Raw genomic sequence first — 16,061 nt, 5'->3', positions numbered from 1 at the left:
ATGGCACACTTTGATCTTTGCTACCCCAGAGCTAACTTACAATGCAACTTGCCAAAGACCTCTGAAGCTCGCCTACAAAAAAGCCACCATCTTTGCCCAAATAAGGAGATCCGGTATCTTGAGATTTTTTCTATGGGAAAATAACATGGGGATTTTCAATTATCGCACCTGTTAAACTCTCGCGGGGATGATGACATTGGAAATGCAGACGTTTTTCACTACACAGTTTTGTTCACTGCCGTCTAGTGGATACTGTGATCTTCGGTAGGTGAAGACGGCACACTTTGATCTTTGCTAGCTAACTTACCATGCAACTTGCCATAGGCAGTTAGCTTCAATTAACTCCCGGATCTCCTTATATGGGCAAAGATGGCAGCTTTGGATCCTTTTTGTAGGCAAACTTCATGGGCCAGTTGTTCAAAGGTAATCTGATCAGATTTTGGTTATCGGATGGGATCAAATCTGGAAAATGGGTTGTTCAAAAGGGAAAGAAGGATTCTGAATTCGGATCAGGTCACGTAATCCAATCCTAGTTTGAAAATGGATCAAACCATAGGTTTGTGTTGTTCAAAACTTTTCAGCAGGATTTGGATAACTTTGATCCAAAAAAACAGGATTACCCTGATCCCAACAAGGGGTAGGATGTCAAGGTGGATTTCAGGAAGAAAATGTACTAAAACTTTAAAATTGATCACATAATACATTTGTATCATTTACTGTATAGGCCTACTTTCATTTGTATTTTGCACTTGAATTTGTAAAGTTCAACCGTTACAGTGATAAAGTAGGCTACCAATTTAGCCTTTCAGTATAATAAACTAAAAATAAAAATGATCTTATCCACATTAAATAAACCCCCAAACAGATTTTAATAGCAAACAAAAATGATAATATCTGTCACTGTCATTCATCACTGTAGGCCTATATTAATGTCAAAAAAACAATCATCAGATATGAACCTTGATGCAATTTCGAACAATTGCATCCCTTACTACTCTAAAAGCAGGGCTTGAAAATGTGGGTCTCTTCTTCTCAGATGAAGAACCATGAACATTATTTTGTTAACTATTGGACATTTTTTATTTAACATGTTTTCAATATATCCGCAATGCATTTGTTAATGTGTATTTCTTTTTTCTTTGTTGTGGCTCAGGTGAGGGGCCTTAAAATAAATTATTAATGGAGGTGGATGTTTGTATTTTGTGTTTAGTCTCAAAATAAACACTTAAAGTGACCCCATGTTGGCTCTTCTACCTGTTCTTTAGCTGGCAATCCGGATTTGGTAATCCTGAAAACTGTGTATCTGGATAAGGGTGATCCAATCCAACGTTGCTTTGAAAAAACGATTTAAAAGTAAGACGGATTACCTGATCCTGGATAGCAAAAAACGGGATTTCCAAATTAAATTTTTTGAACAACTGGCCCCAGAGGCGCACGCAAGGGGCAGAAAGCACCATGAACAGCATTAAGCAGCTGCTCTCCGTGAAAAGATTAAAATGAATTTTAGTGCCGAAAACAGCACTATTCGAAATGACGATGGTTAGAGAATGTTCAGGAATGTAAAGTAATGCATATATTTGCCAGAAACCACCAAAACCGCCAAAAAGACGATGTTTTATAAATAATGAAAACGAACGACAAACTCTGAAATAAGCTCATAAATGAGATGTTATCATCATTTAGACAACAGTGGCATACAAAAAAAATGCCGATTATAGTGTACAGCAGCTGGTTATTAGGTTAACTTTATAACGTTAAGACCGGCCATTCGGCGTCTTCTGCCCCGTGGGTGCGCGCGCATCTAGTTTTGTTAGTAAACAGGAAATCTGTGTATAGGCAGTTAGCTTCAATTAATACCCGGAACTCCTTATATGGGCAAAGATGGCAGCTTTGGATCCTATATCTAGGCGAACTTCAGAGGTCTAAGTGGCTGGCAGTAGGCCAACTAACTGCTTTTCTGCATACTCATCTTTTTGTTACGCCAGATCCACTTCTGGAGTGTTTGTTGCCAAAAAAAGCTATGACGTGACACAGAGGCAATTCTCTTCAACATGGGAAAGTCAAAGGAACACACCGTTTAAGTAAGGCAGATGTGTGTCGACCTTCACAAGTCAGGCCATGGCTACGAGAAAATAGCCACTCGCCTACACCTGCCCATATACGGTCAGAGGAATCGTTTTAAACAACTGGAACAGTGGTAAACAAGCGGAGGGTGGAGGACACCCTGTGCCACCACGTGAGGAGGATGGTAAGAGAAATATCTCCAAAGCTCACTGTTACAGAATTGCATCAAATGATTGCATCGTGGGGTCACAAAGTCTCCAAAACAACCATCAGGTGCTATCTACATGCCAACAAGTTGTTACTGTAGGTATGCACGGAAAAAAACCTTTCTCACTCAAAATCATAAGCACAAACGTCTGGAGTTCGCTAAGCGGTACTGGGCCTTCAACTGGGACCGTGTGCTTTGGTCAGATGAGACAAAGATAGAGCTTTTTGGCAACAAACACTCTAAGTGGGTCTGGCGTAACAAAAAGATGAGTATGCAGAAAAGCACCTCATGCCCACTGTGAAGTATGGGGGAGGATCGGTGATGCTGTGGGCCTGTTTCTCTTCCAAAGGGCCTGGGAACCTTACAAGGTTAGGGTGCATGGCATCATGAATGCTTTGAAATACCAGGACATTTTAAATCAAAATCTGGTGGCCTCTGCCCGAAAGCTGAAGATGGGTCGTCACTGGGTCTTTCAGCAAGATAATGTGTGAGCCAAATCTACACAGAAATGGTTCACCAGACACCGTATCAAGCTCCTACCATGGCCATCTCAGTTCCCAGACCTCAACCCCATTGAAAACCTGTGGGGTGAGCTGAAGAGGAGAGTGAAGAGGAGAGGACCCAGGTCGCTGGATGATTTGGAGATTTTGTGCAAAGAGGAATGGTCAAAGATCCCTCTTTCTGTTTTCTCTAACCTTGTGAAACATTATAAGAGAAGATAGGTGCTGTTTTATTAAAAGGGGTTGACAAAGTATTAACATCAGGGGTGCTAATAGTTGTGGCACACATGACTTGATGTAAAATAATTATTTCTTAATGTGGGATTTTTTTCCTTCTGAATAAATGCACTTGAATTAAAGGTTGGATTTTACGGGGGGGGGGGGGGGGGGTTTCATTGTGGAAAAAAAGCGTAATCCATGGTGCCTTCACTCTCCAGGAACTGCCTGCACACTATTGCTACATGTGGCTGACCATTGTTGTGCACCAGAGGAACCCAGGGCCCACAGAACCAATACAGTGTCAGACAATCAGGTCTGAAGATTTCGTCCCGCTACCTACTGTAGCAGTGAGGGTGCTGTTGTCTTGCCATTGCAGTCACATAACAGGAAGAATGTGTTGAATCTCACATACATTCAGTTTCGGGAAGGTTACTTTGGAAATGTAATTGATTACTAATGCAAGACGCAAACGTGGAAGCTTTTCCATTCAAAAGAGAAAGTGAAGATGTGTTTGATGTAGGGCCGCTGCAATGCTGCATCAGACACATTTCTGGTGACAGAAAACGCCATGCAGCTGCCATGCGATTGAAACACAAGAGACATATGCCACGCTCATGCCATGCCGGCTGTCTGCAGCTGGCCTAATGCTGCCAGTGACACTGACCCTAGCCAAATATGAAACTAGTGAAAAATCATTCAAGAAGAATGTAGATGGAAAATGTATCATGGCGTAAACCATTCCTGTTTTGGGGGCCGTCTCATTGTTGCCCTATAGTGCACCTGCTGTTAGATTTGGTGACACTAAAGCAGGGGAAATCCACACAGGTTCCCCCTCCAACCCCTCCTCCCCCTTTGGTGCTTCCCTACCTTCTAGCTGCAGTGTAATATATCTGTGTATAATATATTGTATAACTGTATCCTTAGCAATAAATATATAGCATATTGGCTTGAAATATTCACATATATATGTATTCATACATACATATATATATGTACATGAGTACATATATATATGTACTTTTCATTTGAGACGATTTTGCTTCTACACAAAGGGGTTCATTTGCAGTAAGCATTTGATTGTCAGTGTGCATTTTGGCTAGCCAAAAGTCCTATGGGGAGTTTCCATAGTACTCATACTTCCACTCCAAATCAATCTACTTTTGCACACAGCTTCACAAAACCTGGTGCTAGGGCTGTTGTGTTTCTAGTCAAGTGACCTAGAGGGCTGAAATGTGGTCAGTTCAGAGATGCTTGCTATCTAGGAGAAAGAAAGAATGAATGTTATCTGTAACTGTCAGTACATCACACAGAGAAGAACTGATTGGTTTTCCAAGAAGGTACAGTGTCTCAGCTCTCCAGAGAGGTCAAGCATTTGATTATAGGCCAAACAAGGTGGGAGCAGTCTGAATTTCAGGCAAAAACTTAAAATTGGTAATGAGAACCAAAGAGTTTAATACATGTGGTGTCCATTGTTCCGCACTGAACTTTTTGACTGGTATTATGTGTCAGGTGTTAGGTCCTCTCAGTGCAGAGTTTTTGCGTTAATTTGCACTATATACTTATGTGAAGTGTGTAAGTAGGCATGTGCAAGAAGTGTACACAATCATTATTTTTTTTATTTAAACAGTAATTTCTCATATATTTGCATATTTCAATTGATGTTTTACACATAGTTAATTTGCTCACTACACTTGTGAGCACACAAATGAGAATGAACTATTAAATGAATCAGTTGAATTCAAATGAATTAAATGAATCAGTCATAATACTCATTGGGTCAACAATCAATTAATTCCCCCTGTAGGTAAAAAGGTATGATTTCAGATCATAGTTAATGAAGGGGTATGGAAATGACAGATGTTTACAGCTAGGAGAGTGTCTCTTTGGCAGTGGAGCCAGGACGTCCAGCACATCTAGACAGACAAAGAGAAAGAAAATGTCACATATCAGAAACTAATTAGCCTATGCTGTGAATCAGAATATCTCAGCTGTTGTGTCACCTGTATTTTTATCAGGGAATAGTGGCCCAAAACCAACAGTGATATTATCTAGTCTGCAGATCTGCGGGCTTTATGTTGATGGACATGGTCACAGTTCTAGGGGAAATAGGTGAAACACCTCAGACCTTTCCAATCAACACATACACATTTGTTATTTGTTTGTCTAACATATGAACAAACTAAGGAGAACATAAGGAGGTAACTCTCATTCACTTGTCATTCACACCAGAATAATTCATAATCTCAAGATCTTCTCAACAGACATCCAACTCCATAAGACGTGGAGATGCACCATTGAGGCTCACCGGGATGCAGCTGTTGCTCTCCAGAGGGCAGAGGTGAAGGCTACAGTGGAGGTACACCAGAGATGGGGTCTCACCGAAGGTGAACATCCTGAAGGAGAAATGGCTGCTTGTGGACACCCCATTTCTCAGCACCTTCACTGTGCCATCTTCCGGGTTGGAACACCTGCAAGTGGTGAGCATGAGGAACTATAAAAGATGGCATGCAGAGACAGGAAGCATGAACAGCAAAAATCTGCCATTTTAGGGCAGTGAAGTATAATACTGAGGGAATTAGTCTGGTACAGTGCATCTAGTTTATGAGGCTGAATTCAGACCAATGGTGTGAGAATTGTGAACATGTTAGCGGCAATTGTTATTTCATGTTAACAAACTGATTAGTGATGAGGTCCTAGTTGATGGAGGAAGACAAATAGGCCTACTTCATGTTATAATTACTGTAAACGTGTTCACATTAAAGGGAGGCTTCCACAAATTAATTCTTTGAATTGAACATTTTGTGAGTCATTCTTTGTGAAAACAGTAAGATAGTATGCATAACAACTATGGCAGCTATCTCACTCCATAAACAACCTCCTAAGAGCATGGCCCCCAAGGGCCTAATGATTGGCTTTGTGTTTGCCCCAAATACACCCCAGAATTGAGAACTGTGTGCTACATTTGTTAGCCTATTGCAAGTTGCAACCATAAAACTAAAGCAATAAACCTACTAATGGACAATGGACATTTAAACCCTGTTTTTAATGGAACTGTGCAACATACGATTAAACGTTACATTTCAGGGCTCCCTCTCAAACTGTACAGATATTATCTATGCTGTACATAGAGCTTGAGATGTCTTCACCTTTTCAACTGTCTTGTATTTCATAATATAGCCACAGAGCGGCGCTCTTTCTCTTTCCTCGGTAGCCTAAATATGTCACATGCATGAACTTTGAAACTGGTGGTTAAACCACGAAAGTTATATTCAAGGAAGGTTGGGGAAGTATTCTTTCAGATATCTGTCAGGAACGGGAACGCCCGAAGAAAAAATAACGAATATGCCGGTACGTTATAAATGAATTTTGTGATAAAGATGCGAGTATTTCCATGCACCATTTCCTGTGATAACGTTAACGTTAGCGATATCTGCGTGAACTATTGGCTACGCTTATCAGCTAACGGTTCTATGTATTTGTTTTAAAGACAAAACGTGTAAAGTTATACGAGTAGGTTTCTTTGATATGTCTTCAGCTTCATCGCTCCTAATAAACCACAGTTGTCGCCGAGCTGTTTGCTAGCAAGCTAACCGCAGAAATTAGCAAAGTGTTTTCCAATATGGCACAATATTACAAAGCTGGGTTTCCACTCGGTTACACATTGGGAACACTGTTTCGTAACACGGGAAGTTGCTAGCTAACGTTAGCGGAATGGTTACTCCTTGCGCATTTGCATGCACCGAGATGAATGTGACGTGAATAAGTTGACTGTGTTGTTGTTAGCAGGTGACATGATTCCAGTGCACCTCAGCACAGGCTGACTTCGACCAAATTTAGCAGCAATGGAGGATGCTTGGGACATTGCCTGCCTGCTCATCCAGCTGTGGCTCTCCGTAGTATTTGGCCTGATCATGTTACCAGCCATGTGTGGAGCCTCGCTGGGTGTCACAGAGATCTACATTAAGGTCTTGGTGAAGACTCTGGAGGTAACTGTTCTGGCTCAGCATTCTTGCTGCCAAAAGACCCATGATAATAATGTAAATAATAATGACTCATATATGGCACCTTTCTCAATTCCTCACCTGTATAGACTTAGAGAACCAGTCATAGTTGTTATCTTCTTAATTCACATTGCTACACATTATTTTCCGTGCTCATGGATTACATATTATTAACCCAATTATGGGCACATAGGATGGAATGTAACTGTGGTCATATGCGTGGAATAGAACACTTATAACACTATTTTAGTCTCACTATTCAAGGCATGCCACTTGCTGGACACATTAGATGCCACATGACAGTTCTGAGCAGTGCAGGGTAAACCACTGTGTGAAAGTTCACCTCAAAATAAAGTTGTTGTCATGGCAGTGGGCCACGCTAAGGATCCAGAGGGGACAGAGGGATCAGCCTCCACTCCAAGCCCAACTCTCCAATGGTAAGAAGTCTTAACTGCCTGTCTCAGTAGTAAGCACACTACAGAACTGATGTATGGTGCCTAGTTAGACATGGTTCAGCTCAGGCATCACACAATAAGCAGCTGCTTGCAAAGATGCAGAAATACCATGTTAATGAAGTGCACATAGTAGGTACAAATCAGCCTGCAGGATTTGTTCATACTTAAATGTGAACTTAGGTCATATTGTTGACCTTGTGCAATGTCCTGTATTTGATTTACACAGGATACAGTTGATGTAATTTGTCCCCCTTGTGGGGAATTGTCTGGTGGGCAAATAACCCAGTGTCCTAGAAAGCTTGGATTGTGTAACCACTGGCTGAGTTACTGCTCTTTATTCCAACCCCCCGTTGGCCCCATCACTCATTTAAATCCCACTCTTCAGTATTAGTGTTGAATAGTCTAAAGGATTAAAGGGTCAGACCCACAGCCATGGGGATATCCTTTATCTACCCACTGTCACTTGTGTCTCATTCATTATTGCTGAAGTTGTCACACATTAAGACCAAGTAAATAATAGCATCAGACATCAGACCTGCACATCGAACCCTTTGTTATTTGTTAATTTATTCAATCTTGGCTACTAATGAATATGATATCAAATAACTTGAGAAGTTAATAGGGAGCTAAGTTTTTTTCTGTTGGTGTGCTCTTGACTTAACAGGCATCATCCAGAAGGAGGATGGCTCTATGGAGAAGGAGATCGGGGAGCTGCGTCGCTCTTGGCCCAAGAATCTGGCCGGCGGCGATTTCACTCTGTGCGACGCCTTCTACTTCTGCAGGAAGGGCATCGAGAGCATCGTGGAGGACGAGGTGACGCAGCGCTTCACCTCCGAGGAGATGGCCTCCTGGAACCTCCTGACCCGCACCAACAACAACTTCCGCTACATCAGCGCTCGCGTCACCATCATCTGGGGTCTCGGGGTGTTCATACGCTACTGCATCCTGGCACCACTCAGGTATGTGTGCGCCAGAGCTCTGTGTCTTTGCACTGAATCATCATAACACACAGGAATTGGTTACAGAGCAGGTTCATTTGGTTCCAGAGGGTGGCAAAGGGTAGTAGTAACAGGAAGGAGGGAAGAGGCATGTGTGATTAACTCCATCATGGTGTTTAATTAAAGACACATTGAAGTGGACATGAATGACCGATATAATGTTATCAGTCATGTGTCCTGAGCAGTGACACTGGAGAGGTATGGGGCCAGTAAGAGTCCGGTAGAGCACATGCAGTGTCTTCTCAGTATGCGACCGTGACTGAACTGGACTGGGCAAGAGCTGGAGCATGGGCAATGATAATAGTCAATAATTAATAGTCACAAAGATGATTAGTGAACAACCTCCAGTAGCAGTCGAACAGGAGTGGCTGAAACTCAAATCCCGAGTGTCGTTGAAGTTTAGAGATCAACAACGAGTGTATGGATGTCAGACCAAATAAATAAAATGTCTTACGAGGAAGATGTTTTATTATGCCAAGGCACCGATCATTTCATGTTTCCTTGCGTAACTTCTGAGAATCTTTCCTTGTCCCCACCTGTGTTTGCTAGCTTGTGTACACAGATGTACGTTCCTCTTGTAAAAGACGCGTAACAGCCTCAACATTGAATCCACGTCATTTTCTCTTGACATAAGGTGCAGTCTATTGGCTGCACTCGGTGAAAACAAAACCTCAAGGTTGTATTTGTTCATTGAAAACGTCACAGAACTATTCTTATGAGCTAGATAGAACAGCAAAAGCTTTACTGTCTGAAGTTGATGACCGTTGCTGAGTGCCCCTACAAACTACCAGCTGGCTCATAGTAAAATCACCAGACTAAATGGCAGAATATTTGGTACTATCAACTGTCCATGCATTTGTTTTCACCGAGTTGTCCCAAACCAGAAGTGGCCTCAAGGTGGAGAGTTAGGCCACCAGTCAGCATTTATCTGCCTATGTGTCCTCAAATGAGAGCAGAAAACATAGTGCTCTTGTTAGTAACAGACATATTGTACACTAAAGGTGCTTTAAGCGATGTTACACGTTTTTTTATGGCAAAACATTTTTTGTCACATACAGCAAGCATCTCACCATCTGCTAGCTGCTTGTCCCCTGAATACACTGTAAAACACAAGATCACTGTAGAATGCCCAGGCTCCAAAAACAGCCTGGTGCAGCCTGGACCTAGTTTTGGACCTAATCTTTTAAGATTGAACATTAGTCTGGGGAAGATGCGCTTTGATTCTACTGCAAAAGAGGCGTGATCAGTGTGCATCGTTTAAATGACTCCGTACGAGCGGGGCTAGTTGGTAAATTAAACTTTTAGCCTACCAAAGCCGGTCGGTAGAATCGCAAACACGTCCTTCTGCTGTATGAACTGTGCCAGGGCAAGTTTTTGTTCTGTTTTTAAAGAAAACTTGCCCTTAACATCTTCCGAAACAGAAGTAACAGCGGCTGCTGCTTTCGTTTCGTTGCTGCTTAAGTTTCGTTATCGTCACGTCACCGGCCAATAGCATGCCAGGACTAGAGAATGGCCGTTTCTGATTGGAGCCAAAGATTCTGGCAATGAAACAGCGAAAGTCGACCTGCTGGTATCCAGCCTGAGCTGCCGGGCGAAATTCAAATTCCCCGGAAGCTCAGGCAGGGTTCACCCAGCCTAGCCTGGACCATGAAACATCACAAACTTTTCCAGCCATTCACCGACGAGTTCAGGAGAGCTTCAATTGCACAGGAAGGAGGGCCGAACTTGCTGTCTGTGTTGTTTGAACGTCAACAGAAGTGACGTTACCCAACATCGCTTAGAGCACCTCTAAGTTATACGATATTGACATGAATAATGATGAAATTCAATAATGAGTAAATGATTACGCCAACTGAGGTATTACTGGTGAATCTTTTCTCACAGAATAACCTTGGCTCTTATCGGACTAAGCTGGTTGGTGATTGGGACTACTCTGGTGGGACTGTTACCGAGTAGCAGGTAAACTTCTGTGTATTTATTAAATGATCAAAAAACCTCAATACCCACTAGACCTCTCTTGTCATTGACTGTGTTTACATGCACTTCAGTATCCCGGATATGAGGCTTATCCTGATTTTGAGCATACTCAGGATATGGTGTTTACATGAACACAGAGAAACCTGGTTATTAATATCCCTGTGTATATGATAAATACTAGTAGCCCGTAACTGGTAGAGCTCTGAGTTGTGACTGACCTTATGATTATGAGTATGATTGCCTGAGTTATAAGTTAAGGACCAATCACACCAGAAACAATAACTATAAATGATAATAGCAAAATCGTATCTCTCTAGCTCATATCAATGATGATGTCCACACATAAACTATAACAATAAAGATATGAAGGATATCATTGGGGATAAAAAGCTGAAAATCCAAAAAGCTCAGAATCCATCAAATTTTAGGCATCACATTCATCAACACAAGGAGAGACTTGCCTTATTGCTGGTCAGTGTGGACACTTTTATTGTTACTTTTACAGTTACAGTTACAGTTTGGTTATTGTTCCCGGTGTGAATGGCCTTTTACAATCCACTAGAGTAATTATCTTAGGCTTGCACTGCTTGGAAGTGACTTTTGCTGCTCTTTCAGGGGGAAGGACTGGCTCAGTGATCTTGTCCATCTGACATGCTACAGAATCTGTGCTCGAGGCCTCTCTGCTACCATTCGCTATCACAACAAGTGAGGACTTCTCCTGTGGTACAGCCCTCATACCCGCCCTCTTCTCTCTCTGTGTTTCCTCTACTGGTGCCCAGCTCACTAAAGGCTTCACAGTTACAGCTGGGCTCACACCGGGCACGCAATTAAAACTTTCCATCCGTGGAGCGTATGCTATATCAATTAGTCTATAATCAATGGAACTGGCTACACCAGATGAAATGTTCAAATTCGCAAACATAGGCGAATGTTATCAAACAGTTTTCTGCAAACTTTTGTGAACACTTGGAAACAGTTTGAGGAGGTAGTTCTCCATGAACATGTTGGGAGTTGGATGGAGAGTTGCCGTTGAGATGGAACATTTACAAAAAATCAGTCAACTGGATCTGTTATGGGAAACATGTTTGCCGTGAACGTTCTCCTCTTTTCAAGGAATTTGATATTTGAATGCACCTAAGATGTGAGACTAGTTTAAAATAGACCAGTCTTCTAAAATCTTCTAAAAGTTGTGACCCTGGTGTAGCCTGGCTAGTTGAATTTTGAGTGACTGACCACAGTTTCTGCTCCTTCCACAGAGAAAACCGTCCCAAGAAAGGAGGCCTCTGTGTCGCCAACCACACCTCCCCGATTGACATTGTTATGTTGGCAAATGATGGATGCTATGCCATGGTGGGTGGTAACAGAAACACTACTGCTTCCACAGCAACCACTGTGCTTGGCTGAAGAACGAGGTCCATGTTTGTTTGGTTTTTTCACCGCTTGTGCATTTCTTTTCGATGAACACAGGTGGGGCAAGTTCATGGCGGTCTGATGGGGGTCATCCAAAGGTCAATGCTCAGGTCCTGCCCTCACATTTGGTTTGAGAGATCGGAGATGAAAGATCGAAATGCTGTGGCCAACAGGTGAGTGATCAGATGTAAAAAAAACTAGCTTATACTGTGAATATATTGTATATGTATTTGTTTGTATTTTTTGCATTCACATGTGGATAATGTGCTGTTGTTTACCTACAATCTGTGCTGTTGTTTACCTACAATCAATATCACGATCAATATACATTACCTAGATCAATAGACATTACTATCTGACCTAAATCGCTGCTGTGCTTTAGTACAGCATGGGTGAACATGGTCACAATGATAAGCCATGTGGGTCACTATCAAAACACATGCTCAGTTCTGTTCACCGTTGTACTTTTACAGGCTTAGAGCCCACGTTGCAGACAAAACCAAGCTGCCTATACTGCTTTTCCCTGAGGGTGAGTCCTTCCTTGGTTCTAGCCTTTGATGCGCACAGGGACCCAGTGAATGGGCCTGGTCTCAGAGTGGCAGAACTCAGAACGGACTGTTTGTCATTTCAGGAACCTGCATCAATAACACATCAGTCATGATGTTCAAGAAGGGAAGCTTTGAAATTGGAGCGACCATACACCCAGTGGCCATAAAGGTACTTTGAATAAATGCGGTGTCATTGAAATTATCCAGCTCTTGTGACAGTTTCTAGCTCTAGTTTGTATATTTTTGCCATAACATTTATATCGATTGTAAATGTTTTATGATGGCTGTGGTTATGGCTATGAAAACAGAGATGTCAGTATTGCTTGTGGAGCTGCTTGGTGGTCATTAACTGTTTTGCTTGTCTCTGCTAGTATGACCCACAGTTTGGAGATGCCTTCTGGAACAGTGCCAAGTACAATATGGTGAGCTACCTCCTCCGCATGATGACCAGCTGGGCCATAGTGGTCAATGTGTGGTACCTTCCCCCGATGACCAGAGAGGTACGGTCCATTTCAGGGACATTCTTGCTGGCTTGTCTGGCCCATTTTTAAACATGGTATGGCTTTTATAGGAATGAGATCATGGCCACATTGGTTGGCATTGCACAATTTGGTACTGTGGTCAAGGGGCATCGTTCAGAAGGATTTGTTTGGGTTAGGGGTGACACAAATGGCTGTACATCGCCATTATACTGGAAGTGATTGAATCAGCTTGATGGTGTATCTTAATAGTTCCCAATAGTACTGCCCAATGAGGTTTCAGTAAATGTATTTATTTTTTCTCATAGCCACACCAAATTTGTCTGATTTTAGGGTCGTACACACCAAGAATGATAACTATAACGATACCATATCACTTGGTGTGAACGGCCCTTTAGACTGGCACATTTTCCATTGTGTTACCAGTGAGTTGTTGCTGAGGGTTTCCAGTTTATTTCCAGTCAAACAGATTTGTTTTTCTTTTTTTCCCCCTTACCAACAGCACACAGTGACCTCAAGAAACAGAAATCTATGTGAAAGATTGCCGGAATTCTCCTTCAATGCTCATTGTAGGGGATGACTTTAGTTTGGGGGATAGCTGTGTTTTATGTAACAGTTCTGTTCACTGTATTTATTCCTTTATGGTAGGAAGGAGAGGATGCAGTTCACTTTGCCAACAGAGTTAAATCGGCAATCGCAGAACAGGGAGGCCTTGTTGACCTCTCATGGTAAGGATCCAATACTGTTATCCGCATGTCTTTCCAAAATATTGGAGCACACATGAGCACAACTTGTTGAAATGTTGATAGTGAATGGAGACTTCCTTTACTTGATAGTGACATTCTTCTCCATTTTGAGTTTGAAGTTTTTAAAGGGCTGTTCACACCAAGAATGTTAACTCTAAAAAAATTGCTTTGTCGTTAATGTGAATGACTTCGTTCACACCTAAACTATAACGATAACAACATGATAAACGATATCGTTGGGCATCACTTTCAGAGCGATTTTGAGAACGATAAAAAGCTAACAGCCAATCAGAACCCATCACATTTTAGCCATCACATTCATTAACACAAGGAGAGACTTATCGTCGGTCAGTGTGGACGCTTTTATGGTTATGGTTATAGTTATCTTTATAGTTATCGTTCTTGGTCTGAATGCCCCTTAATGCCAGTGTTCGTCTGAATGTTTCTTGTCAAACCCCCACATGGTTGTCTTCAGACCTATGTTGTGATATCTGTCCGACCTCATGAGGCTGATTTATAAAGTAATGATGGCAACAGTTCTTTCTCTGCTGACACTGAGACAGTATTGGCTTGCACTTTCACTTGCATCGTCATGATTGTAACTGCGATTTTGCTCAGGGACGGAGGCCTGAAGAGAGGGAAGGTTAAAGAAGCTTACAAAGAGGAACAGCAGAAGATGTACAGCAGCATGATAGTGGGCTAGGAGGTATGTCTTCCAATTGCCATGCCAAACCATCACCACGCCATTCACTGACCAAGCTTCCACAGAGATGCTGATCCTTGGCAACGTGTGTCTTCTCAATTCTACACTACATCCGAGTCGTCGGACATGACTGATTCATTCATTAGGTTGTCTCAGTTCTCAGTGGAAACCCTGATGGTGAACAGACTTTTCATGTAAAAAGAAGATTGCAACTTATGCAAAAATGTGCATATAACTATACAATTCTATGTATATTTCCTTGAGAAATAACAGCAACTGGAAAGTTGTCGGAAGTTTTTAAAAAGTCTCAGCAATCAAAGAATCAGGTTCTTCCAACATGCTGTCCGTGCGGAGTAGCTGAATTTGTGAGGCAATTATCAATGTGTTTTTATATCTATATACTGTACACTATGTACTGTAAAAAGCAAGTGTTTGTTTCCATTTGTATAGGAAACTATTTCTGTTACAATGTATTTTAATTCAAAACTTAAACGTCTAAATTATTGTTTATAAGGCCTGTCACTGGCCAATTCCAGGTTATATTCCATTGGAGTATGGACAAAATATTTAGAATGATCGAGTTGATTCTGTGAACCTAGACCCACTACCCCCCCTGCCCTGTGAAATGCTTAAGAATGTAAATGCTACAGTGCCTTGTCCTGTTCTCAGTCATGCAACATGTCAGTGTGCCTCAAAAGGTCTTGTAGATTATTTTAAAAATAAACGTCTTAAAGTATTACGACACAGAACGCCACTGAATGCATGTATTTGTGAGTCATGGCTTTGTGTGTTGTATCCGACCGAACACGCTCTGGTTGGCCACATGAGGGCAGTATTCACCAAGCAAAAAATGATTCTATCTAGGATTACAGTTCAGTTTGAGCCATGTTAAATTCCTTCACACCCCTTTTAAAGTGTTACTCATTAAATTCACACCGCACTAAGAGAAAAACAGATGGAGCACAATTCATCAGGCCAATGTGACTTCACGCTGATGAGGGATTTGCCAAAAATCCCACCGCCAAATGTGTTTATTTTCTGACTACAATATAACAGCACGAATAAGAGGCATTAAATAAATGTAATATTACAGTAATCAGAAATCAACCAGTAATTTGTGAGGTAAAAAAAATTTTTTATCACACAAATGGCGAAAACAAAACAGGAAATCATTGCCCTTAGGCACTCTGATGAAACGTACTGTACTTTTCCACATTTTTGAAAGTCAAGTGGGTGGGCTCTCTGTCTTATTGTGATGGTGAATGGTGAAGGATCATTGACTGCTTGATTGCAATATGACGAGCTCATTTTACTTAGAGCTCGATTGAAGCGCCAGCAATTATATACTCATTACCATGAACCTTTCCGAGCATAAAACTTTCTGTGGATCTGCGTGTGTGTGTGTGTGTGTGAGAGAGAGAGAGAGAGAGAGTGTGTGTGTATGTTTGAAGGAATAAAAAGAGTTTTGAAAAGAGGGAAAGGGTGATGAAGGATGGAGGTGGGTGGGGGTGGCGTGTTGATCATGATCCCAAATAAAAACCTTGGAACAGATAAGCGCGGGTAATGCATGGTAACTGTGACGGCGCTTTAATAAAGAACGCAGGGAGTGTGAAATAGGGCTGAGCGTCTCTCCACCGCGCGGATCCGGAGGCCGCTTTAAAAAAAAGCCCCGTGGGCGGCAGGCTCCTGGTCGCCCCGCGTCCTGGCCACCGTGCCGTCAGCTTCCTGGCTCCGAGCTCCAATATCAATCCTG

The 16,061-nt window shown here is 42.0% G+C and overlaps 1 protein-coding gene and 1 long non-coding RNA gene across 3 annotated transcripts; one reads left to right on the top strand and one right to left on the bottom strand.

Annotated features, from left to right (window-relative positions):
* Positions 1 to 4,678: 4,678 nt before the first annotated feature.
* Positions 4,679 to 6,623, bottom strand: LOC134100852 (uncharacterized). The gene is made up of 3 exons (XR_009941319.1): positions 6,138 to 6,623; positions 5,297 to 5,459; positions 4,679 to 4,904 (listed from the first exon to the last, which is right to left on the bottom strand). It is a non-coding gene; the product is annotated as an uncharacterized LOC134100852 (long non-coding RNA).
* gpat3 (glycerol-3-phosphate acyltransferase 3) lies at positions 6,185 to 15,067 on the top strand. 2 transcript variants are annotated; one of them, XM_062554303.1, is made up of 13 exons: positions 6,185 to 6,339; positions 6,778 to 6,977; positions 7,363 to 7,429; positions 8,112 to 8,406; positions 10,330 to 10,404; positions 11,038 to 11,127; positions 11,679 to 11,772; positions 11,890 to 12,005; positions 12,306 to 12,361; positions 12,464 to 12,549; positions 12,752 to 12,880; positions 13,508 to 13,587; positions 14,224 to 15,067. In XM_062554303.1, the coding sequence occupies exons 2-13, from the start codon at positions 6,834 to 6,836 to the stop codon at positions 14,306 to 14,308; spliced, it is 1,317 nt and encodes a 438-aa protein (XP_062410287.1). In that variant the 5' UTR covers positions 6,185 to 6,339; positions 6,778 to 6,833; the 3' UTR covers positions 14,309 to 15,067. The 2 variants fall into 2 exon arrangements, with proteins under 2 accessions (XP_062410287.1, XP_062410288.1); XM_062554304.1 differs by having other exon boundaries at positions 6,775 to 6,977.
* Positions 15,068 to 16,061: the final 994 nt, after the last annotated feature.

The sequence above is a fragment of the Sardina pilchardus genome, chromosome 14, assembly GCF_963854185.1.
Source record: "Sardina pilchardus chromosome 14, fSarPil1.1, whole genome shotgun sequence".
Lineage (NCBI taxonomy): Eukaryota > Metazoa > Chordata > Actinopteri > Clupeiformes > Clupeidae > Sardina > Sardina pilchardus.
This window is presented reverse-complemented; position numbering and strand designations above follow the sequence as displayed.

Coding starts and splice junctions, on each gene's coding strand:
- gpat3 (XM_062554303.1), top strand. CDS start 6,834: ATGGAGGATGCTTGGGACATTGCCTGCCTGCTCATCCAGCTGTGGCTC. Junction 10,405..11,037: donor GGACTGTTACCGAGTAGCAG/GTAAACTTCTGT, acceptor CTGCTCTTTCAG/GGGGAAGGACTGGCTCAGTG. Junction 12,550..12,751: donor TACACCCAGTGGCCATAAAG/GTACTTTGAATA, acceptor TGTCTCTGCTAG/TATGACCCACAGTTTGGAGA.